General features: G+C 52.8%; 10 protein-coding genes across 10 annotated transcripts; 5 read left to right on the top strand and 5 right to left on the bottom strand.

The window, feature by feature from the left end:
- Positions 1–5: 5 nt before the first annotated feature.
- SEPMUDRAFT_147689 (GCV_H-domain-containing protein) lies at positions 6–1,097 on the bottom strand. Its single transcript, XM_016904464.1, has 3 exons — positions 896–1,097; positions 753–815; positions 6–633 (listed from the first exon to the last, which is right to left on the bottom strand). Exons 1-3 carry the CDS (start codon positions 1,032–1,034, stop codon positions 305–307), a joined length of 531 nt encoding a protein of 176 aa, XP_016764097.1. The 5' UTR covers positions 1,035–1,097; the 3' UTR covers positions 6–304.
- Positions 1,098–1,278: 181 nt separating this feature from the next.
- On the bottom strand, positions 1,279–4,022 carry SEPMUDRAFT_147690 (Clavaminate synthase-like protein). Its single transcript, XM_016904465.1, has 5 exons — positions 3,716–4,022; positions 3,442–3,605; positions 1,478–3,371; positions 1,369–1,403; positions 1,279–1,303 (listed from the first exon to the last, which is right to left on the bottom strand). Exons 1-3 carry the CDS (start codon positions 3,856–3,858, stop codon positions 2,746–2,748), a joined length of 933 nt encoding a protein of 310 aa, XP_016764098.1. The 5' UTR covers positions 3,859–4,022; the 3' UTR covers positions 1,279–1,303; positions 1,369–1,403; positions 1,478–2,745.
- On the top strand, positions 1,280–1,784 carry SEPMUDRAFT_115035 (uncharacterized protein; the record flags this gene model as incomplete). Its single annotated transcript, XM_016901123.1, has 3 exons — positions 1,280–1,303; positions 1,369–1,403; positions 1,478–1,784. 3 exons carry the CDS (start codon positions 1,280–1,282, stop codon positions 1,782–1,784), a joined length of 366 nt encoding a protein of 121 aa, XP_016764099.1.
- A 731-nt stretch (positions 4,023–4,753) lies between the features above and the next one.
- Positions 4,754–8,487, top strand: SEPMUDRAFT_147692 (uncharacterized protein). Its single transcript, XM_016904467.1, has 3 exons — positions 4,754–5,260; positions 5,368–8,127; positions 8,308–8,487. Exons 1-2 carry the CDS (start codon positions 4,823–4,825, stop codon positions 6,724–6,726), a joined length of 1,797 nt encoding a protein of 598 aa, XP_016764101.1. The 5' UTR covers positions 4,754–4,822; the 3' UTR covers positions 6,727–8,127; positions 8,308–8,487.
- Positions 4,754–8,487, bottom strand: SEPMUDRAFT_147691 (Amidohydro_1-domain-containing protein). The gene is made up of 4 exons (XM_016904466.1): positions 8,308–8,487; positions 7,307–8,127; positions 5,368–7,255; positions 4,754–5,260 (listed from the first exon to the last, which is right to left on the bottom strand). The coding sequence occupies exons 1-3, from the start codon at positions 8,405–8,407 to the stop codon at positions 6,794–6,796; spliced, it is 1,383 nt and encodes a 460-aa protein (XP_016764100.1). The 5' UTR covers positions 8,408–8,487; the 3' UTR covers positions 4,754–5,260; positions 5,368–6,793.
- A 690-nt stretch (positions 8,488–9,177) lies between these two features.
- SEPMUDRAFT_61408 (membrane transporter) lies at positions 9,178–10,931 on the top strand (the record flags this gene model as incomplete). Its single annotated transcript, XM_016909561.1, has 3 exons — positions 9,178–9,354; positions 9,448–9,825; positions 9,981–10,931. 3 exons carry the CDS (start codon positions 9,178–9,180, stop codon positions 10,923–10,925), a joined length of 1,500 nt encoding a protein of 499 aa, XP_016764102.1. The 3' UTR covers positions 10,926–10,931.
- A 706-nt stretch (positions 10,932–11,637) lies between these two features.
- SEPMUDRAFT_147695 (uncharacterized protein) lies at positions 11,638–14,309 on the bottom strand. Its single transcript, XM_016904468.1, has 5 exons — positions 13,996–14,309; positions 13,862–13,946; positions 13,674–13,810; positions 13,334–13,596; positions 11,638–13,274 (listed from the first exon to the last, which is right to left on the bottom strand). The coding sequence occupies exon 5, from the start codon at positions 13,264–13,266 to the stop codon at positions 11,761–11,763; it is 1,506 nt and encodes a 501-aa protein (XP_016764103.1). The 5' UTR covers positions 13,267–13,274; positions 13,334–13,596; positions 13,674–13,810; positions 13,862–13,946; positions 13,996–14,309; the 3' UTR covers positions 11,638–11,760.
- SEPMUDRAFT_115041 (uncharacterized protein) lies at positions 14,098–14,610 on the top strand (the record flags this gene model as incomplete). The annotated part of the gene is made up of 1 exon (XM_016901124.1): positions 14,098–14,610. One exon carries the CDS (start codon positions 14,098–14,100, stop codon positions 14,608–14,610), a length of 513 nt encoding a protein of 170 aa, XP_016764104.1.
- Positions 14,611–15,316: 706 nt separating this feature from the next.
- On the bottom strand, positions 15,317–18,139 carry SEPMUDRAFT_162042 (uncharacterized protein; the record flags this gene model as incomplete). The annotated part of the gene is made up of 3 exons (XM_016907976.1): positions 15,317–16,106; positions 16,170–17,799; positions 18,074–18,139. 3 exons carry the CDS (start codon positions 18,137–18,139, stop codon positions 15,823–15,825), a joined length of 1,980 nt encoding a protein of 659 aa, XP_016764105.1. The 3' UTR covers positions 15,317–15,822.
- A 98-nt stretch (positions 18,140–18,237) lies between these two features.
- Positions 18,238–19,828, top strand: SEPMUDRAFT_147697 (U6 snRNA-associated Sm-like protein LSm7). Its single transcript, XM_016904469.1, has 3 exons — positions 18,238–19,026; positions 19,100–19,171; positions 19,228–19,828. Exons 1-3 carry the CDS (start codon positions 18,831–18,833, stop codon positions 19,362–19,364), a joined length of 405 nt encoding a protein of 134 aa, XP_016764106.1. The 5' UTR covers positions 18,238–18,830; the 3' UTR covers positions 19,365–19,828.
- Positions 19,829–20,022: the final 194 nt, after the last annotated feature.

Here is a 20,022-nt window from a genome sequence, read left to right on the forward strand (position 1 = left end):
GAGAGCAGGTATTTCATTGTTCTTGAGGGTGGTTGGTCATAGGTGATCTGGTAGCGGATCTGTCTTACTCGGCCGCATCGATGCCTCTACCCAAGTTGAGGGAGGTAGATAATGAAGATACTTCGAGATCGAGACGACCCCGAGTATAATTGACGTTTCTTGCAAGCATCTCTACCCGAAAGACAAGGTAACGCTCCGACTAATATATCACCAGACCAGAGGAACCCCTTCGCGAGAACACCCCATCCTCCCCATTGCCCCATCCCAACCCCATACAGGCACCAAAATAACCCAGAGAAGAGTCCTAATGATCCTCCTCGGCCTCCTCCGTAAACTTCTTATACTCCTCCGCACTCTTCAACCCCTCAAATTCAGCCTTGCTGCTGATCTTAATCTTGGCCAACCACCCATCTCCCTCGGGAGACTTGTTAATCGTCGAAGGGGTATCTTCCAAGACACTGTTGGCCTCCACAATCACTCCGCTGACAGGCGTCATGATGTCCGACGCGGACTTGACGGATTCTACGGCGCCGATGGAGTCTCCTGCTGAGACTTCGAGATCGACGGTCGGGAGTTCGACGAAGACGACGTCGCCGAGGGCGGAGGCTGCGTATTGCGATATTCCGATTGTGCCTGGGAGGAGAGAGGAAGGGGGGAGGGGTGTTAGCACATCAATTTGTTTGGTTTGCATGTGAAAGTGGGGTCTAGTTTCTTCATGGAGAAGGATGGCAGGGCATTGTCATTGCACTTACCATGGACTCCGTCGGCGTCAAGTTCAACCCACTCGTGGTCTTCAGTGTAGCGCTTTTCCCAAACTGTATGATTGACCATGCATCAGTTTGGGAACGGAAATGTGTGATTGGTCAGGCCACCATCTTTGAATTTCAGGTCTGACCTTTTGCGCTTGCGGTGAAGCTTCGCACTGCGGGCTTGGTGAAGTGTTGTTGTTGTGGCTGCTGTGCGCGCAGACGAAGGAACTGCGGTCGACTGCATCGCACCGCTGCGAAGGCTCGTCCTGCCACTGCTGAAGCCATTGTCTCGTCTTTCTTTCTTTTCCTCTTTCTTTCTCAGGGACTGGTGTTGGGTCTCGGTGTTGCAGGGAGGCTCTGAGAAAAGAGAGTCACCAGTCGGCATTGAGAGCTCGAGGTAAATAGTCGGCTATCGCGGCTGCTTATCGCTTGCGGGAAGAGCCTTGAAGTATAAACTCTAATTCTACCCTTGCACTTTGACCTTCAATGTAGAATGGATGCTTGGAGGCATACACATTCTCACAGCCAAAATGCTCTACGAACTCATCGGCGTGGTATGTCTAGATGAATCTTCTCGCACGGGAATTATACCATGCATTCTAACAACCACATCTTCCAGGTCCGTCCAGGCCGCAGCGTCAACGAAATCAAAGAGTCCGTCCTCCTCCATCCGCCCCCATCTCATCCTCATTCTCACTGCGCTCACGCATCTAACCCTTCCCTCCCAGTATCACCCGTACGACCGGCAACATCATCCTCTCGGCCGGCGGCGTCGTCCGCGGCATCACCAACTGGGGCACCTTCACGCTCCCCAACGTCGCACGAAAACAAGGCGCGACGTATCGCGAAGGGCATTATTTCATTCTACGCTTCGATTCGAGCGCCAGAACACAGCACGCCGTGAGAAGGACGTTGGGACTGGATCCGAGAATGATTCGGTACAGTTTGGTGAAGATGGGGAGTAAGTTGGAGGATATTAAGGATGTGGCGGGTAAGGCGGACTGGGGGAGAGCGCCGCGGGTAGGGGAAAATTGAAGAGGGAGACTTGCGAATGAGGAAGACTCGAGGTGGAGAAGACCTGGGGGTGGGAAAGAGAAAGGTGGAGGTCGGGCGAGAGATGGTGTGAGGATGTGAGGGAGTCGTGAAGCAGGAGAATGAGGTGTATGAATATGGGTTTGGATCTGGCATCTGAATTGCATTGGCTGGCGTTTCGGAAGAGGGTATGCCATGTGAAGAGCTGGAAGCAAACGACCGGCTGTGCTTTTCCAGAAGCCTCGAAACCTGCACATCTATGTACTGGAGAGTATGGACTCTCATGGTACGGAGTCGAAGATGCATATGTCAAGAAGACATTCATTATGCTACGATGTGGATCGGCGGGCATTGCTGTCGCAAGATGAACCTACACCATCGAATTCAAAGCAATTTTCTGAAAAGTTACCCGAATCCAGACGATCGAGCCAGCGCGGGTTCCGAATTTCTCTTCTCGACGCTGAGGCGCAGGCGATGCAACTTTGCCACATATGACGAGTGTGATAAGACGGAGACGAAGAAATGTCAGAAGTGCGCAGAACGACGCAGATGATTGTGTGGAGCCTTTCCTGTCACCCATCCTGTGGAAGCATATTCCCGGGCAATCATGTGCAACACCCTCTAAACTACCCACTGATAAATTCTACAGCCTTCGTCCTCGCGGCATAGTTACGTGTATGCTCGCTGTAATAGCTGAGCGAGGCGCTCGGTACGAAAGTAAGTTCGCCATTTCGTTGTGGAGGTGCAATGACCGGGAATCTCAGTGAAGCAGCCGTCGTCAGTTTACCATGCCTCGATGTTCCTAGATCCGAAACCAAACTAGCTACGGACAGTGCAATGCAGTAGTGGTTTGTCTGGACGTCTGAGCTCTGCATAGACGCTAAACAAATGAGTGGCTCCACAGCACATGCTGCTTGGAGCAGCATCATTATTCTGTCTGATAAGCGATATTGTGGGTGCATGCTCAGCTTGCATCGCCTAGCCGAAGCTCCGGATATTGGACTTGCTTCGCAGCAGCTTGGACCATGTCGCGCAGAAAGCCATTTTGAATCCAAAAAGTGCCGCTGAAATCCATGTCGTACCAGTAATTCACGGCGCAGGAAAAGTCCTCCCCACCGGTGCTCTGCGCAACTTTATGATACCACATCGCAGGCAAGTACATCATGTCCCCTTCCTCGAGGGTCACGTGCAGAGGCTTCGCAAATCTGGAGTATGCCGTGGCTCTCGCCTTCGGCTCATCTGGGTCCCATATGGGGGTTGGTATCGGTTCACCTGCGGGGTCGAGTCGCGGTTTCAATTCGACCTGGAGTGCATCTTCATCAGAGACAGGCTGATATCTCGCAAATCGAATCGGAGTTTCGTTGACGCAGGGCATCTCGACCGGAGACAGCAGAGTGAAGTGTTTCTGTCCTCGGATTTGGACATAGATGTTTTCGTAGTTGTCTCTGTGCAGTGCTGTGACGGATCTCTCGTTGCCGAGCCAGAAATTCACGGCATCTGGTTCTAGATTCAAGGCTGTGCTGGCAAAGTTGATGTCGTTGGGCACATCGTGGAAGAGAGCTGCATACTCGTCACGCAGATTGTCGTTTTCTAATCTACTGGTCAGCGCGGTGTGGGACTCGATCTACGTCTGGTCATGGTTATTGGCAGCAATACGCACGAGTCTGGCAATACCGAACATTCCTGTTTTTCCGCTCCTGCTCGGAAAACCCGGCATCGGCTTGAACATGGTCCAAAAAGTCGTCAAACGTCTCACTCTTCTCATATGGTTCCACCAACATCAAATGTCCTCCTCGCTCATCTTCCACCACGCCGTCTGCATTTCTGTGACATGAAACTTCAGCTCACAAGGATCACCGTCACAGCATCACACAGAATCAAACCACACAACATTGTTTGCAGGCGGAGTTGTTTTAGCGAGAAAATCAACCTACCCGGTCGGTGTGATGGCCACGCGCACGTGTCGACCAATCATGACCTGTCGCAGATATGCACTGTTCCAGGCGTGTACAGCTCGCCAGTGGCCAGCACCCTTGCGCACCACGAAGGGTCTATTCTTGGCGACATAGTGCATCATTTGCAACGGGGTAGGCTCAGCAGTAAGCTCATCGACGACAGCAGGATTTAGCGCGTGGTAGGCCTGGATGAGGCTTCGTATGGGATCACTGTCATCACTGTCATCTTCATCCTCAGCCTCTTCTTCTGCCGTTTGCTCTTCTTCTTCTTGTTTCTGTTCTTGAGCTTCTTGTTCTTGGTCGCGGCTGTCGAGGAGTGTGGCCATCCTTGCAAGTCCTCGTTAAGATTTCAGCTTGTCTAGGGAGCCGGTGTATATAGTCCTGTAGGTGCGAGCAGGGAATAAGATTGCTTTCCTGGCGGTTGGTCTCAGCGCTCGTGGTGCTCGTGGAGCACGTTTCATCCCATCATCGTTGGGACACGATTGCGCAGCAACACGGTATGTGCGTATGCACAATATGAGGCTTGGACGGTGGTGAGGCCAAGCAAGCAAGATGCGGAAAACCAAAAAAAAAGGTCCAGTCGGCGAGGCCGAGTGTACGGCGATTAACTTCTCTTATATATGAGGGCAGATCGCACGCCGGTCGTGGTAAGGCGTGGCTGGGCTGGAACGGCGAGAAGAGAACTAAGCTAAAACCAAGGAGTGCTTAGAGTGATACATGCTGGAAGAGCTGCGCTTGACCACCAATATTCACTAGTTCTACAACAAGTACCTAACCTTCTGGGACTACCGAGCCTACCGTCACTTGGGCTATCGTAGCCGGGGCGGTGCTCTTATTTCTCGATATGGACGATTTTGTTGGCTTTCTGTACAGGGTAAGCCTTGCCCCCCGCCCAGCTCTTGCTTTGCTGCACCTGCACAGTGCACACAATGCCAGTCTTGCCAGATCGCAGTCATCGCACCTCTGCCTCATGTACATGATATCCGCACACAACATGCGAGTGACTGCGCTGGCCGACGACGACGACCACCACCACCCCCTTCTTTCCGCCGCCTTCACCTCCACCGCCCCCGCCGGCCCTCCAAGATGAAGCGTGCTCGAAGCCCCGATGCGCCCCCCAAGAGGGCCGATATGGGCGCTCCCATGCGCCATTCCAGCATGACTGGCTCATATCGCAAGGTGCCCCCTATGCTGGTCTACACTTCGCCCGCCGCCAGCACCGCTCCTCCTTTTGGCGGCGGCGGACAGCGTCCAGCGACCACCTTGCCGCTCAACTTGGTCGCGCACATTGTCTCGTACCTGGACGACGTGGGGGATATCGCAAGAGTCACGCGGTCTTGCAGATTGTTGTATTACATGACTCTGCCGCAGCTGTACCGGCGTGTTACTCTGCATTCGTACGGGGAGATGCGCTATGTCAACGGGCGACCGGAGGGTTTTGGGAGCGGAAGCCCCTTCATGATGGGATTGAATGGGCTGACAACAAGAGGGCATGCTGCTTTGGTGGAGGAATTCCGGCTATGGGTGAGTCGAGGAGGATTGGGAGAGCCGGTCATGATGATGACGACGATGACAATGACGATAATGATGAGGAAGAAGAAGAAGAATGCGGACACTGATCCATCGAATAGGGCAAATGGCAGGAGACGGGCGTGGAAGACTTTGCAAAGGGCAGAATTCCTGACAGTTCGATGATGCTGAACATTATCCTTCGCGCTGCGACAGATAAGATGACGAAGCTGAAGTCTTTCTGCTGGGAGCTGGAATGCAAGCCGCTCAAGACCTTATACCTAGGGCTGGCCTCACACACCAATCTCACCAGTCTCACTCTGAAGTTCCCCTCGGTGCGAGTTCCGCGGCCATCTGTGCTCGTCCCAGCCATGACGAATCTGCGAGTGTTCAAGGCTCTCGATATCGATCCTCTATGTTATCCGGATGACATCAGCCTGCTCATGCTCCAGAGCAAGAAGCTGGAGGATGTGCGCTTGCACTTCTCCCCACGAATGCGAGCTGAGGCGGAGTCCATCATAAATTTCAATACCTACTTTGGACGATGCCACAAAGCCAATTATCGGCTGAATATCAAGCACTTCGCGTTACAGAACTGGTTTGGACCTAATGTGCTTGGTCTAGATGCGATTTTCGACCCGGATGTTTGCAAGAGCGTCACCTTTCTGGACTCGTTCGTTGGAAACGATCCCCGGACCGTCTTTGTAGACGACACATGGAAGGATGTTCCACCAGATTTGGCGGTAACATTCGAACGTGTGCGATGCAACGAATTGTCCCTACAGCACATCAAGGTTATACAGAACGCCAAAGTTGGCCTGAAATATGTGTACTTGCCGAGCAACGCGCACCGCCAGCGAACGGGCTTCACGCCCTCTTCGAACGGGAACTCTGCGAGTCCGCATACGCCTAGCGTCGAGACGACACCGCTCACGCCTTACGATCCGTTGAAAGACGCGGATTGGGTGGCATTGGGGAAAGAGTATCTCCATGTTCTTGGACGAAAGCACGGGGCTACGCTGAAGCACTTGCTCCTCAGTGACTCATGGGCAGTCACGCAAGAGGATTTCGCGGATCTCATCAGCCATTGTCCGCAGCTCGAGCAATTGGGAATCGCAGTGGATAGTGCTGATCACACTGCGTTTCGCCTTCTGACGCCCTCGTTGGTCAACCTACGGTGCTTGCGCATACTCGATAATGAATATCTCCGGCAACACTTTGCTCAATGGACACACGAGCAAAGAATGTGGGTGATGAGCCGAGAAATGGGCAAGCGTCCTCCACGGCACTTGGAATTCATCTGCTTAGCGGACTTTTGCTACAAGATTGGTGGACCCACGGAGATCTTGCTCGAAGACGGATCGGTCGAAGCGGGTCGGGAAATCACCTTGGTTGACAAGAGCGAGGCCATGAAGTACGAGATTTGGCACTTGGACGTTGTGGATCTCACAGTGGACCCGATCGCGCCTTTCACGAAGTGAAGCTTGGCTGCAGAAGCTGCTGCTTTACGCAGCTCTTTCTGGCAAATCACTAGTACTCGCAACCACGCTACTCAATCACAGCAGCTTGCTCGGTATCTGGGAACAGCTTCGACCATCTGCTATGGAGGACCCTGCCATCTTTGATCACAGCGAGCAAGTGCTTCTGCGGCCTCGCCAGGACCTCCACGTCCTCGAGCGGGTTTGCGTTCAAGATGATCAGATCGGCAATGTATCCTTCCTTGATCCGCCCCAGCTTGTCGTCCTGGCGCAGCATGCGTGCGGCATTGACGGTCGCGCTCTGGATGATCTTGAGATTTGACAGACCCGCCTGCTTTCGGAGGGAGAACTCGCTGGCCTGCATGACTTCGAGCGGTCCAAGGAGGTCGGTTCCATAGCACATGGTCACACCGGCCTTGTCGGCGATTTGGATGCTGCGCAGACCCGCTTCCAAGACCTGCAAGTTCTTGGTAGCAATCGATGGCGGTAGGAAAGTCCCGAACTCCTTACTGGCCATGGTCTGATATGTGATCTAACAACTGATCAGCGGTCTGACGACATGGTTCAAAGGCAATCGACTTACCAGGGTGGGAGTTAAGAACACGTTGTGCTTGGCCATCAACTCGGCTGTTGGTTCGTCAATCAGATTGCCGTGCTCGATGCCCAGCACACCGTTCTCGACAGCATTGCGGATGGCGGCTGGAGTGTAGGCGTGCGCAGTCACCCATGTCCCCGAATCGCTGGCGACTTTGGTGAAGGCTCGAATCTCTTCGGGGGTATACTGGAGATTAGTGAGCTTATCCGTCGGCGATACCACTCCTCCCGACAGCATCACTTTCAAGAAATCGGCGCCCTGTCGTAACTCTTCGCGTGCGGCGTGCAGACACTGCTCGACACCATCTGCGATCCTGCCCAGACCTCGCGTGTTGCCCCCACAACACGCATACTCATCGTCCTTGGAAGAGCGCATATCTCCATGCCCACCCGTCTGCGAAATGCCATGTCCGGCAATGAACAGCCTCGGCCCTGGATACAGACCTTCGGCGAGGGCTTCCTTGACGGCCAAGCCCGCGCCACCACAATCACGGATCGTGGTGAAACCGCGCTTCAGAATTTCGCGAGCGAGATATGGCTGACGAAGCAAGGCGGTATCGGGGTGTTGATTCATCGTATCCTTGAGGCCATCCTCTCCCGGCGGAGTGGCCAAGTGTACATGACAGTCGATGAGACCGGGTAATAGAAATCTCCCTTCCAGATTAATCATGGTCATTTGTTCATTATTCGTCCATTTGAACACTTCGTCGTGGGGACCGGTCGGGCCCGAATCCAGTTTCGTCATGCGATGAATGATGCCGTCTTTGATGTCGATGGTGACGTGTTCGTGGAGAGAACCATCTTTGGGATCTATTTTTTCAATCATATCAGTCATAATCTATATATCGGTAATCTCATTTTTTTTCCCCTGATACCTTGTGCTTCTACAGACTACCGTATGTCCTTTGTCTACTCTAAATCAGGGTAAAAAGTAGAAAAGTAAAAATTTAAAAAAAGTAGAAAAGTAGAAAAATAAGTAAAATAACTTACCGATCAATTTCGCATCAATAAGTCGATATCGTTTTCGAGGTATGCTTGTCGTCCAGGGTTTGAGGGGAGGCGCTGGAAGAGAAGGAGGAGGAGGAGTCATTGTCGCGTTGTTGTTGTTGGTATCCGCCTGTGGAGGTATTAGTGGATGTACACCTCTGATGACGATAGTGAGGTGGTCGTCGTCTTCGCGGCGGCGGTGGTGGTGGTGGTGAAGAAGGTTGTTGTTGGCGTTGGCGTTGGCGTTGGTCATTTAATAATCAGAAACTAAAAACTCTCTTAGCTCCTCCTTAATTGTTGTTGTTGTTGTTGTCGCCGGCGGCGGCTCGGGAGGGAGGGAGGGAGGGAGGAAGGTAGGGGAGGACGGACGGGGGGAGAAAAAAATAAAGTGGTCTGTGCGACCGAGGTTTCTGCCGAGATTCTTGTTGTTCTTGTTGTTCTTGTTCTTCTTTTTCTGATTTTCTGATTTTATTTATTGCGTGTATAAGGTATGCACTTTGAGAGGTCTTTTTTTCTTCTTCCTAATTTGATACGGATAAGACGAGAATCCATCCCTGTGTAATGTTTGTTGATGGAGGTACGCCCAAGTTTGGGTGTGATATGAGTGCCGATAAGAAGTGGAACAATACCACGGCCACGCCTAACGTCGGCCAAGCTACGGCCACCATCACCACCACCACCGCTATAACAAACAGTTTTATATCCGTAAGGTAGGTATGCACGTTGCTCGCTTGCCCTATCAGATCTGTAAGTACCTAGTTATCGTCTAGTTGTAGGTGTCAGTCAGTCTTTTTGACAGGTACTCATATTTCACTCAATCTGCCTCCTATAGTCAAGGATTCAAATCAGCTTTATTATCGGAATATTTACAGCATGCTTACAAGTACATGTGACGACGAGAAGAAAGTTCCCATCACGCAGCAGGTCGGCAGCGAAAATGTCGACTATCACCACCACCAACAACAAGGGGTTTCTCTACAGGACGAAGAAGAAGACAAAGCAGCCGAGAAACGAGTCCTACGCAAGATTGATTTGATTGTTCTACCTATGGTTCGTACCTCTTTTGATCGACGAGCCCATGCCAGAAACCACAAAATTCATTCTCCAGCTGACCAATCCCCTTTTTTTCAATAATCAAAACAGATGTGTCTCGTCTTCTTCACACAATACCTCGACAAACAATCCCTCTCCTACGCATCCGTCTACGGTCTCCTCACCGATCTCCATCTCAGCTCGCATCAATTCAGCTGGCTCACGAGCTGCTTCTATCTCGCCCAACTCGCTTCCGAAGGGCCCTTTATTTATCTCATGAGTCGCTTCCCCATTGCCAAATTTGTGGCGCTCACCGTCATTGTATGGGGTGGTGTGTGCATGTGTTTGGCTGCGCCGCAGAATTTTGCCGGGTTTGCTGCTGTGCGCTGTCTCCTGGGGTTTGCAGAGGGCGCGGTGAGTCCGGCGTTTATTACTATTACGTCGATTTGGTATAAAAAGGATGAACATCCTTTGCGGGTGGGCATGTGGGTAGGTTTTGATTTTTTTTTTTTTTTTTTTTTTTTTTTCTTATTTTTGATTTTCCATTATATTATCAATATATGAGAAAGGGAAAAAATTGTTCATCCTCTCCAACAGAATTGAGTGATTTATGCTTGCTTTGCTAATTCATGTCGTAAAATTAGGTAACATGCAACGGACTGGCCCAAATCGTCGGCTCCTTAATGATGTATGGAATCGGCGAACATCTCAACCATCTCAGTCTCGCGCCCTGGCGAATCATGTTCCTCGTCTGCGGCGCCATCACCATTTTCGCAGGAATTCTCTTCTTCTGCGCCATGCCCTCAGGCCCGGACACAGCCTGGTTCCTCACGCCCTCCGAACGCAAAATCGCCTCCCAAAGACTCTTCTCCCAACACGACGGCGGCGACAAAACTTCTTTTTCCCTGCAACAATTCTCCGAAGCCTTTTTCGACTGCAAAACTTTCCACGTCTTCCTCTTCGGTCTCCTCGTCACTTTTAGCTCTCCCGTCCTCACATTCGCGAGTCTCGTCATTAAAAATCTCGGCTACACTCCCTCGCAAACTCTCCTCTACGGCTCTCCCTCGGGAGCCATCCAAATCCTCTTCATCTGGCTCGGAATCGCAGGCTGCATACAATTCCCTCAGCGCCGCAATCTCATCGTTCTCCTCCTCTGCATCGTCCCCTTGACGGGTTGTATCCTCCTCACCATTCTCCCTCCATTATCCAGCGGCTGGGGAATCATCATCGCGAGTTGGCTCGCATCAGTCATTAGTTCGCAATTCAGTATTCTCATGTCATTATCCGCGAGTAATGTACGAGGAAATACGAAAAAAGCTTGCGTCAATGCCGTGTTTTTTGTCGGGTATAGTACGGGGTGTATTGCGGCGCCGCAGTTGTGGACGCAGCCGCCGAGATATCGCGCTGGTGTGATTTGTGCGCTGGTGGATTGGGGTTTGGTGTATTTGGTTGTGCCGAGTTATTGGTATTTGTGTTGGAGAGATAATCGGCAGAGGGAACGAGAGGGGGGAGATGGGAATGGAGGAGGGTTTGAGGAGGGTGCGGATCGGACTGATAAGGAGGATCGGTCGTTTCGGTATACGACGTAGATATATATCTCTACATGTGGATGTGCTTTTTTCTCTTTTCTGGTGGTTGTTCAGAAATCAACCTCCTTTGTCTTGATGGTGCCATAACAGCAGCATCATCATCATCACTCTTCAACAGCATCTTGATGAGACTTGAGCAGCAAATGTGCCTTGTTGTTGTTTTTGTAACATGTACAAATTGACCACGCTGCTATAGGATATATTCATAGCCTCTCTCCTCTTCTCCTCTACCTTTGTTTGATAAAATAAATCAAGCTAAGTAGTACATAGATACGCCCGATGAAGCTTGCGTGCGCGTGCGTGCGTGCATGGTAGTCAAGATGGCAGCAGCACCCACCAACTTTTCCTCCTGTGCACCTTTGACGACCTCTCTCTTTCTCTACCCCCCCCCCCCCCCCCCCCCCCACCTTCTCTCCCTCTTTCTTCCTCCCCCTCCCCCTCTCCCCTCTCTTTCAAAAGAGCACAACCACTAAACTAGATACTAGAGTTACACTGGGTAAGGAGTGTCCAACCGAACCTTTCTTTTGAAAAGAGAAAACCCCCCCCTCTCCCGCCCAAAAAAACTTTGACTAGAGCCCTGCCGTGTGGGTATTCCGAAATTCGTGTCCATAAAAAGGAAGAAGAAAAAAAAAGAAGAAGAAAGAAGACGAAGAAGAAGCCAAAGAACAAAAGTTTGCCACCCCCCTGACTGCCCTTTGCTGGTCCTGTTCCTGTTCTGTTGCGCGTCCCATTTTTCTCTCTTCCCATTCATTACCGTTTACCATGATAGTACATATTGAACCAGCCGTTACGTTAATACATCGCACTCGCTGCTCTCGGGGGGACAGTAAATCTGTCAGTCTCGGAACAGACCACGAGTTTTCTCTTCCATATCCGCGCAAAGTGCGCCTTCGACATGATCCATTTTCCTCCGCAGGTTATTGAGCAATTTGGTAGCCTTCAAATGGTTTTCGCCGCTATACGCTGGGTGAGCACGCATCGCACGCTCCAACTTTTCAAAGGTGACGTATGGGTTTCGGCTTTTGGAATGAGGCCTCAAATGTGTTCGGTAATGGTCTGCGGCGTTGTCGGAACGTCCCATACGCGCCTTGCAAGGTGCAAGAACACATGGAAAAGGCCGCGCAGCTGTGTGCGAAAGCTCATGGCGCTTGAGGTGCTCTGCGCGATCGAACCTGGCAGAGCATGCGTTGCCGTCCTTGTCCTTAACAGGCTGACCGTCCTCGTCCGTCACACGGCACTTGTGGGGCTTCCCATTACTGGGGCCTTGAGGAAGAGTGACAGCTCGACCAGTCACGGCGTCAAATCTGAGGGAAAACGGCTTTCCTTCCAAGCGGACATCGAAGTGCGGTGTGCTATACTTACCAAACTCTCTGCCAGAAGCAATAGACTTTCGCACCTTCTTGGAGTGGCGCCTTTGAACCGGACTCTGTTGATGGCCACGGTATGTTGATTCGGATGCCCTGGAACCACGGTATGTTGATTCCGATGACCTGGAAGGAGTCTTTGTGAGCTCTTCCTTCACAAACACATAGTTGTCGTCCGTGGTAACCATATAGGCGTCGTCTGGACTCTCTGGTCCAACATATTGGTAGTCACTATGGTGGGAGCCGTTCGAAGTGAAACTTTCGCCGAAGCCATGAACCATGTCATCATTTTGGCTGTAGTCATAATGCTCCATTGGAAAGTCCTGGGGACCCAGTTCCGACGGAACGACGGTTGGTGGAAGCTGGGAGAAGGATCCACCAGTATACGTACTGGGATTGTACTCTGAAAAGGGAGAGTGATCTAAAGATCCTACAATCGAAGTCGACGGGTTACCGTACATGGACTGTGAAGCCACGTGCTGATCAAGACCCTGTGTGAAGCCGTGCTGCACGGTCGCGCCGAATGGTTCCGGTTGCCAGGCATCGTTGCGTATTGGCGACGTTGTTGACATCTGCATAGACATCTTCGATGCACTGTTTGGTAGCCCATGCGTCGCAAACGCCGTGCTGTACATGGGAAGCGCACAAGTCGACGGCAGGTGGCCAGGTATGGCGGCGGCCATATCAGCAGAGTCGGACCAATGCCCAAAGTCCTCGGTAGAGTTCACCATGGAATGTACAGGTGTTGGCGGTTGTGAGAAGCTCGAGATTGAAGACGGCCCAGAATGCTCAGACTGGAGCGAGCAAGCATTCGAAGGCCGCCTTGAATCTTGCGCAGCTGCTGATGGTGGTGTGAGAGGCCATCCATTGAAAGAGTTGTGTGTCGAGTCCGGCTTCTGATCGTGGATGCTACTTGTGTCGATGCCAGGCACGACGATGCCGCGACCTGTGCGAGTTGGAGTGGTGTGGTTTGACATGGCGTAAACTGCGCAACACAATCAGCATAGTGTTCATCAACGCCATTGTCCATGTGAGTCGACACACAAGACAAGTACCTCCGTATGACCCAAGTAAATATTGTACAGATGACCTTGATCGATGAGAAAGAGTGTACTCAGGAGTAGATGGGGAAAGGATGTGGCTTTTAGAGTTTGAGGCGTCTGGCATGGGCACAACTGTCTGGGGCAGGCTATCGGGAGACTGACCACAGTACAACGGCAGCTTTACGCTGTCTCTCGAGTGCTCGTGGAACGACGAAAGGTATAGCAATGCTAGGGTGGCACGAAGAAGGTGGCCTGGGCAACGCTCTGTATGGTCCAGTCAGCCGTGGTCGAATGCAAAGGTAAATGCCAGGTACCACCACCCCGACCTCGTCTCTACTGACCTAATCTCCAGCAGTTGAGCTCCGGATTGTTGCAGGCTATGCAAGGGGTTCGGACTCGTCTTTGAACGGGAGACTTTTCTTCACACGGTTTCTAAAACTCGCAAGGTATGATTTTCTGCAACGACGAAGCCCGGGACCTTGCTGAGAATAAGTATTTGTGCGGCCCCAGCTGATGAGAGATCACGAACTGTCACCTTGCAGGCCAGGTCCTTGTACAGCATAGATACTCCGGCAACTCGGAATAGGTAGCAGAGCGTCAGGGTGGACAGCTCACTGCAACGTCAGTGGTCATGAACGCCTCAGCAATGGAATGCAACTGTACCGGCAAATGCCTTCCTCGACGTGTGCCGTTCTCTCCGATTGTCCACCGAGATCGAGAGACGCTGTGTCGTAAACAATCGGATTCTTTCCTCAACGTTTCCTCATGCGCTCGTCTGCTTCACAGCATTGTTGCGATGTCGATGAAATGATGGTCTTCGAGGCGGTCTGCGAATGCTACCTTGTGGTCGACAGAGCACAGACTGTTTCAAAGACTGATCGAGCAGCGATTGGACCTTTTTTGGCAGATGGTATCCGAGTGGCCAGGTTGGCGGCGCTCACACATCTGCTGCAGTGCGGATCTCGAAGAGGTCCACCTATAGCGCAATGGCTTTGCAACATGAAGAGCGATCCGATATCACTGGCCGGCGTCCAGGCAAGTGGGTTCTCTCGTTCTCCCAGCCGAGGTCAAGGTATGCACGCTGCGACCGGTTTAGGCATCGTAAAGCATTGGTGGCGCCAAACATCTGGAGTTCCCGGTTTCCTGACGATGCCAACCAATCTGCCGTCCCGTCGAAGCACGCGAGATCTCGTCGGACAATGGCATCTGTCACTGCCAGAAGCCGTGGGTCTCATTCGTGGCATATTGGACCTCAGGCTGTCACAAGTCTTTCGATGACTTCTCTTGCTGTAGAGATAGATGTAAGAAGAGCTGGCCATAGGTGGTTGTGATGCCATTTTGCACCGAGTTGATGGAGTGCGTGTGGATACCACTGAGGTTGCACAACCTATGTCGTACACACCCGCTGTCGGCGAATAGATTCATTCTCATAGTGTTAGTTGTAACGCTCGGACACTCCAAATATGTGCCCCAGCGTGGTGTGATCGACATGCACGTACATATGCCCATCTTTTCACACATCACTCTCAAAGAAGTTGAAGGGTGACATTGGAGAATGGTATTGGACTTACTCGCCACTGACAATCTAGACGCCCCGTCTAGACGTCCCAAATATGCACTCCGATCTCTATCGTAATGTCGCGGCAGTCTGCATGGCATCGTGTTCATGCGACTAACCCTATCCGCTGTTATTTCAAGACGTGCGGTCCGCTCACCAAGCGCTGCAAGTGGAACGCTCTGGTCACCATCATCGACTGGAGTGTCCAAATGAATAATCAGCGACGACGTTTCAGGAACCGCATCGTCCATGTTGCTGATCCAGCTCAGGTGGGCACCCATATGCTGGTACAGCCGCACTTAGGTGGAGAGCCGCAATGTTCAGCCTGTGGCCCCGTCTGAGCACGGAGACCCGCAATTCTTGATATATTGACTGTGTGGGCGACACACTGAATGGTGGTGTTCCTGAGGGGGCCGTGTCACATTTGTCGGTGTAACATTAGAGACCGTCTGTCGGTCTGGGCATCGTGAATACTAGTGTCATGCAAGACATAATTGCCTCTGGACGCTGTCGTCCTTCACAAGCTGCATAAGGTACACATGACTCGTGCTCTGCCTACAGTCGGAATGGTGGTAGGAGGTAGGAGGTACCAGTAATAGCAGCTTGATGACAGTATTCGACGTGACAGGGCTTGGCGCATCAGTGGATCGGTGCATGCCCGGTATTCTATTCCGCTGTACTCCACCACCACTTACTGTTATACTGAGGCCTGTCTATGAATGCCCCACGATCTCTTTGATGATCACCATTGAGTGATCTGCCGCCGAATCCACTTCTGCGGCGGCTGTACAAAGGCACAGCATCTCTGTATGATGTGGAGAAAGGACCGAGAAGTGGTTGAGCAAAGGTCTAGCAACTTTTCTGGCATCTACATGGTGCATCGCGAGAGGCTAGTAATAATTCGGTCAGAAGTGCGTAGTATCATGGAACCCTCATATCGCTCGCCATCCAGTCCCGCTCGGAGCCATGCCATGATTCGTGATATCATTCACGGCCCGAAAACCATTCGTGATCGCGGTCTCGGAGTTCGGCAGCGTGCTCACATTTCCGGAGTCTGCCGATGGTGATACCTTAATATCCAGCTCTGGATGTGATCTGACCATTGAGTCTGCTGCGCTGTCGAGTGGCGCATATTCGGGCAGCGCAGCGTCGTCTACTACAGGTGTCTTGGGACCATCACGGCCCTCAACATCAACATCGCTTGCAGGTGCCGGCTCTGATGCGTGGTGGATCTCGACAGTTTCGTCAACATCAACATGGGTCTGCGGATCACGCAGACTGTCCTCCCAGCCTTGCCGCGCAAGTTCCTTTGCGTTGCGCAAGCCCTCCTCGTCCTCTCGGATTTGATTTTCCTGCTCTGCTTTCTCACCAAGAGCCTCCAGGTCCTCGAGAGGGTTGCTATCATCGTCGTCGCTCTCCTCGTTGTGGTCGCCATTGTCGCTGCCATGACCATTGCTGTGGAGTATTCCGTTGGTCGATGCAAACTCTCCTGAAGGTGGATAAGCAAATTCGTTAAATTGGTCTAAAGCTCCGAGCTCATCGCGGGACACATCCCGCCAGTGGCAACGCGCGTGCTTTCTCGTGCAGCCGGCGCACGAAGTCAAATTCTTGACACAATCCATGCGCAATCTACGGCATCGATCGCATGGTGGCATGACTCTGGTCCCGCGAGGGAGACCGTCCATGTGAGCCTGGCAGAGTGGTCGAAATGGCTGACTGCTCTCGAGAGCAGGAGGCAGTGGGCGACTGAAGTTGTGCTTGAGAGGCGTACCGCTACTAGAGTACTGATTCCCATTGCTCATGGAAGGTCGATGCACATGCGTGCTCGTAGTTGCCTGGGTGCCATCGGCAGCGTAGGGAAGGTTATCGTTAAACACGTTGTGAGGCGCAGGTGACACAGAGGACGTGGTAGACATGGCGCCATCATTCTGCGTCACGCTGCTGAGGTCCATGGGCTTTGGGGTCTGTCGTGAGGCATCGATCGCTGTCGCAGAGTGGTTTCTGGCATGTGATTTTGACAGTCCCTGGTTGTGCGGCAAGCTCTCGAAATGGCGCATGAGCTCATTACGAACTGCTGCATTCGATCCCATAGTTGGCTCCACGCTATCAATAGCTGGCTTGCCGTTCGTCGATGTCGAATTGACAGCTACGAAACCAGAAGTCAAGGACGGAGGTGGAGCTGTTGTTGTTTGAGGTGCGGTAGCCTTCGCTGGTGTCCCACTGCCTCCCTCTGCTCTCCTCTCGAGGATCGCAGTACGTCGCCCTTTCAATCTGTGACTGAGCTGTCGTGTGCGCGCTGCGATCATGTCCGCAACATTGGTCAGCTCTTTAAGCTTTACCTCGAGAACATCGCAGGTGGCCACCTCCTTCTCTTCGTCCTCCCATATTGGCAGAGGTGGTATGAGCTCCTGGCAACGTCCGCTGTTGATGAAGAGGAAATCTTCCTCGCTGATCTGCACGCGAAGCTGCTTCTGTGGATAGTAGAACTGGCATACTCTCCTGCCTTCGGAGAAAGTATCGAGTGTGAATTGGCCCGGGTGCGAACGAGCGAATTCAATGACTTCCAACCATGTGATAGTGTGGCTGGTTTCTGCCGGGTCTCCAGTCGCATGTTTGTGGTGACTAGCCACGATCTTTGGAGGCGCATCAAAGCAGCGTTCGAAGCGCTTGATCAGAATGGGCCCGAGAGGTCTGGCACCCAAATTTGAGGCCAATGACTCGTGCCGGTCGAGAATATTGCTGTACGCCGCGAGCAAGTGTATTAGGTTGGGAAGCGTGTCGTCTTTGCTGATAAGTGGCAGGTCGTCAACCGTCTGCCGTGCGAGGTAATTGATGCTCAACTGGCTGCTCGTCTTTGCGACTTTGGCCACGGGCGCGGATATCGAGCTTGTGGACGGGCTGCGCTTGCGCTTGACAGATGCAGCAGCAGCGGTGGCGGCGTCGCCCGACGGGGCGGTGGCGGCGGCGGTGGTGGTGATGATGTCGCCGGCGTCCAGCATGATATGCGGCAGTGGAAGAATTGGTGACCTGAGGACGGGAAAAGGAAAAGGAGGGAGCAGAGGGACGGGATATGGGATGGGAGGAGGGGAGGGGAGGGGAGGGAGGGCGATGGCGCCTTCGCGGCGGCGAGCCGGACGTGGGTGTGGGCACGCAGACGCAGCCTCCGCCCGCTCTGTGGCTCACTGACGGACGGAAGTTGATTCCCTGCCCGGCGGCGTGGGCGCAGGCTGTTGGTGCGGCGCGGACCATCGTGCTGCTGATGGCTGGTGGCTTGATGCCCACTTCTCACGGTGATGACCTACCTGCATCTCTCGGCGACGCGTCTGCTGTCCTGTACGGCAGTGATCATGAATGGGTGTGTGTGATACTGGACGCCCGGCCACAGCTGTGTTCGGGGCAGGTTCAGCGGAATAGGTACCTACACGACGCGATCCCAGATCCTCCCCGCCGCTGCTACGCTGCGTACCGTCGGCCACGGGGCATAAAGTCGATGCATCCTCGACTGCTCCAAGCTGTGTCTGTTCCTCCCGCCGCCCGCCCGCGCTCTCCACCCAGGCCTGTCCACCTGCAGCGACACAGATGTGGTGCCGTCGCATGCACCGGTAAGTTCATGAGGTGGTGATGTGCTGCTGGGCGCCGACAATGTCGCCGACCCGGCAGGTCGCTGGCACGGTGGAGAGGGGACGCGGGAGGAGAGGGTGAAGGTGTCGGCCGCGGGTTGGTTGAGGTGTCCACGGGCTGGTTTGACGGGCAGCAATCATGGAACATGGAGGTGCCAGTGCAGGTGGCCACCACGACTTTCTTGACACAACCTCTCGCGCTGTGTGCCTGGCGCCGGGCAGTGGAGCGCCCACCCATCCCACATAAACTTTGAGCCGCAGCAACGACGTCGCGAGCCCGGACAACCTTGCAGGCCAAGCGTATCAACACCATAGACACCATGGCAGAACGCGGCCAATTCAGAGGCGGCGGACGTGGTCGTGGTGAGGGACGTGGGAGAGGTGGCGGTGGCGGAGATCGGGGAGGTCGTGGTGGCGGACATGCTCCAAATAGCGAGCGGAAAAAGGAAAACATTCTGGATCTTTCAAAGTACCTAGAGAAAGGCATTACCGTCAAGTTCAATGGTGGCCGAGAAGGTATGTGCTCGTCTCAAAAAAGGGTCGTCGTTTGGAATGTTACCTGGTACTAATACGTGGACTACCTACCTAGTGACCGGCACTCTCAAGGGGTTTGACCAGCTGATGAATTTGGTGCTTGACAATGTCAAGGAGACGACGAGAGGTGAGCAGGCGTGATGATTAGGCCGCAAGACATGAGCTGACTCGCTGTGCGATTAGATGAAGAGGGCAACACCAGTACAAGAAACCTCGGTCTGCTAGTAGCCAGAGGAACATTGCTTGTTCTCATCAGCCCAGTGGACGGTAGCGAGGAAATCGCCAACCCATTCGTGCAGGCAGATGTCGACGATGAATGAACAAGGCTATGCAAGAGAATGCGCCAAGTGAGTCTCGAATGCGCTCGCAACACCGGCCACACCATTTCGCGACTCCGGTCTCATCTTCATACCCATCCTTCTCCTGGCCACACGAGGACAGCCGGTTGGCTCTTCTGCTCTGAGCATATCACCGACTGCAGGCTACGAAGGCGCTCAATAACGCCGCGGCCATGCCGGCTCGTCAGGAGTCGGATAGTACCTCCTTTACACAGTTCAAAATAATTCCACAGCACAGGTGGCAGCGCATACAGACTGCTGCCGTCGTTGCCCAAGGTCCACCCGAATCAATTCAAGTGTACTGTTCTTAAACTCACTCCCAACAACGTGGATTCGATCGTACCTTGCCTACCTAAGGTAGGTACCTGGGTAGTGTGCCATACTTCAGAGTCCAGCTAAATTTACTAAGCAATCACCAAACAGCGGAGGCACGCACACCATCTCTGCCTACCTTGTTGTGTACTAATTCGTTCCGCTGCTGTGGTAGAGATGTTGCAAACACATGAGAATCCCATGGATTTATGTCAACCCTAATATAACCCTAATGATGTCTCTCAAATGGAAGCGAGTCAGCGACGACCACGACGTGAATAGGGATAGAGCCCGTCAGTACGAGAACACTGAGATAATAATAACCAGA

Source organism: Sphaerulina musiva, assembly GCF_000320565.1.
Source record: "Sphaerulina musiva SO2202 unplaced genomic scaffold SEPMUscaffold_2, whole genome shotgun sequence".
Lineage (NCBI taxonomy): Eukaryota > Fungi > Ascomycota > Dothideomycetes > Mycosphaerellales > Mycosphaerellaceae > Sphaerulina > Sphaerulina musiva.

Excerpts from the sequence above, each read along its gene's own strand:
- SEPMUDRAFT_147690 (XM_016904465.1), bottom strand. The coding sequence starts at position 3,858 with ATGATGCACTATGTCGCCAAGAATAGACCCTTCGTGGTGCGCAAGGGT. Across the intron at positions 3,606-3,715 it reads GTGGCCATCACACCGACCGG|AAATGCAGACGGCGTGGTGG; the intron begins GTAGGTTGATTT and ends TTCATGTCACAG. Across the intron at positions 3,372-3,441 it reads TGTTCGGTATTGCCAGACTC|AAAACGACAATCTGCGTGAC; the intron begins GTGCGTATTGCT and ends CCAGTAGATTAG.
- SEPMUDRAFT_147692 (XM_016904467.1), top strand. The coding sequence starts at position 4,823 with ATGAAGCGTGCTCGAAGCCCCGATGCGCCCCCCAAGAGGGCCGATATG. Across the intron at positions 5,261-5,367 it reads TGGAGGAATTCCGGCTATGG|GGCAAATGGCAGGAGACGGG; the intron begins GTGAGTCGAGGA and ends TCCATCGAATAG.
- SEPMUDRAFT_147691 (XM_016904466.1), bottom strand. The coding sequence starts at position 8,407 with ATGACTCCTCCTCCTCCTTCTCTTCCAGCGCCTCCCCTCAAACCCTGG. Across the intron at positions 8,128-8,307 it reads TATTGATGCGAAATTGATCG|ATCCCAAAGATGGTTCTCTC; the intron begins GTAAGTTATTTT and ends TTGAAAAAATAG. Across the intron at positions 7,256-7,306 it reads TGTTCTTAACTCCCACCCTG|ATCACATATCAGACCATGGC; the intron begins GTAAGTCGATTG and ends ATCAGTTGTTAG.
- SEPMUDRAFT_147697 (XM_016904469.1), top strand. The coding sequence starts at position 18,831 with ATGGCAGAACGCGGCCAATTCAGAGGCGGCGGACGTGGTCGTGGTGAG. Across the intron at positions 19,027-19,099 it reads GTTCAATGGTGGCCGAGAAG|TGACCGGCACTCTCAAGGGG; the intron begins GTATGTGCTCGT and ends CTACCTACCTAG. Across the intron at positions 19,172-19,227 it reads TGTCAAGGAGACGACGAGAG|ATGAAGAGGGCAACACCAGT; the intron begins GTGAGCAGGCGT and ends CTGTGCGATTAG.
- SEPMUDRAFT_147695 (XM_016904468.1), bottom strand. The coding sequence starts at position 13,266 with ATGTCAAACCACACCACTCCAACTCGCACAGGTCGCGGCATCGTCGTG.
- SEPMUDRAFT_147689 (XM_016904464.1), bottom strand. The coding sequence starts at position 1,034 with ATGGCTTCAGCAGTGGCAGGACGAGCCTTCGCAGCGGTGCGATGCAGT. Across the intron at positions 816-895 it reads CTTCACCGCAAGCGCAAAAG|TTTGGGAAAAGCGCTACACT; the intron begins GTCAGACCTGAA and ends TCAATCATACAG. Across the intron at positions 634-752 it reads TGACGCCGACGGAGTCCATG|GCACAATCGGAATATCGCAA; the intron begins GTAAGTGCAATG and ends CTCTCCTCCCAG.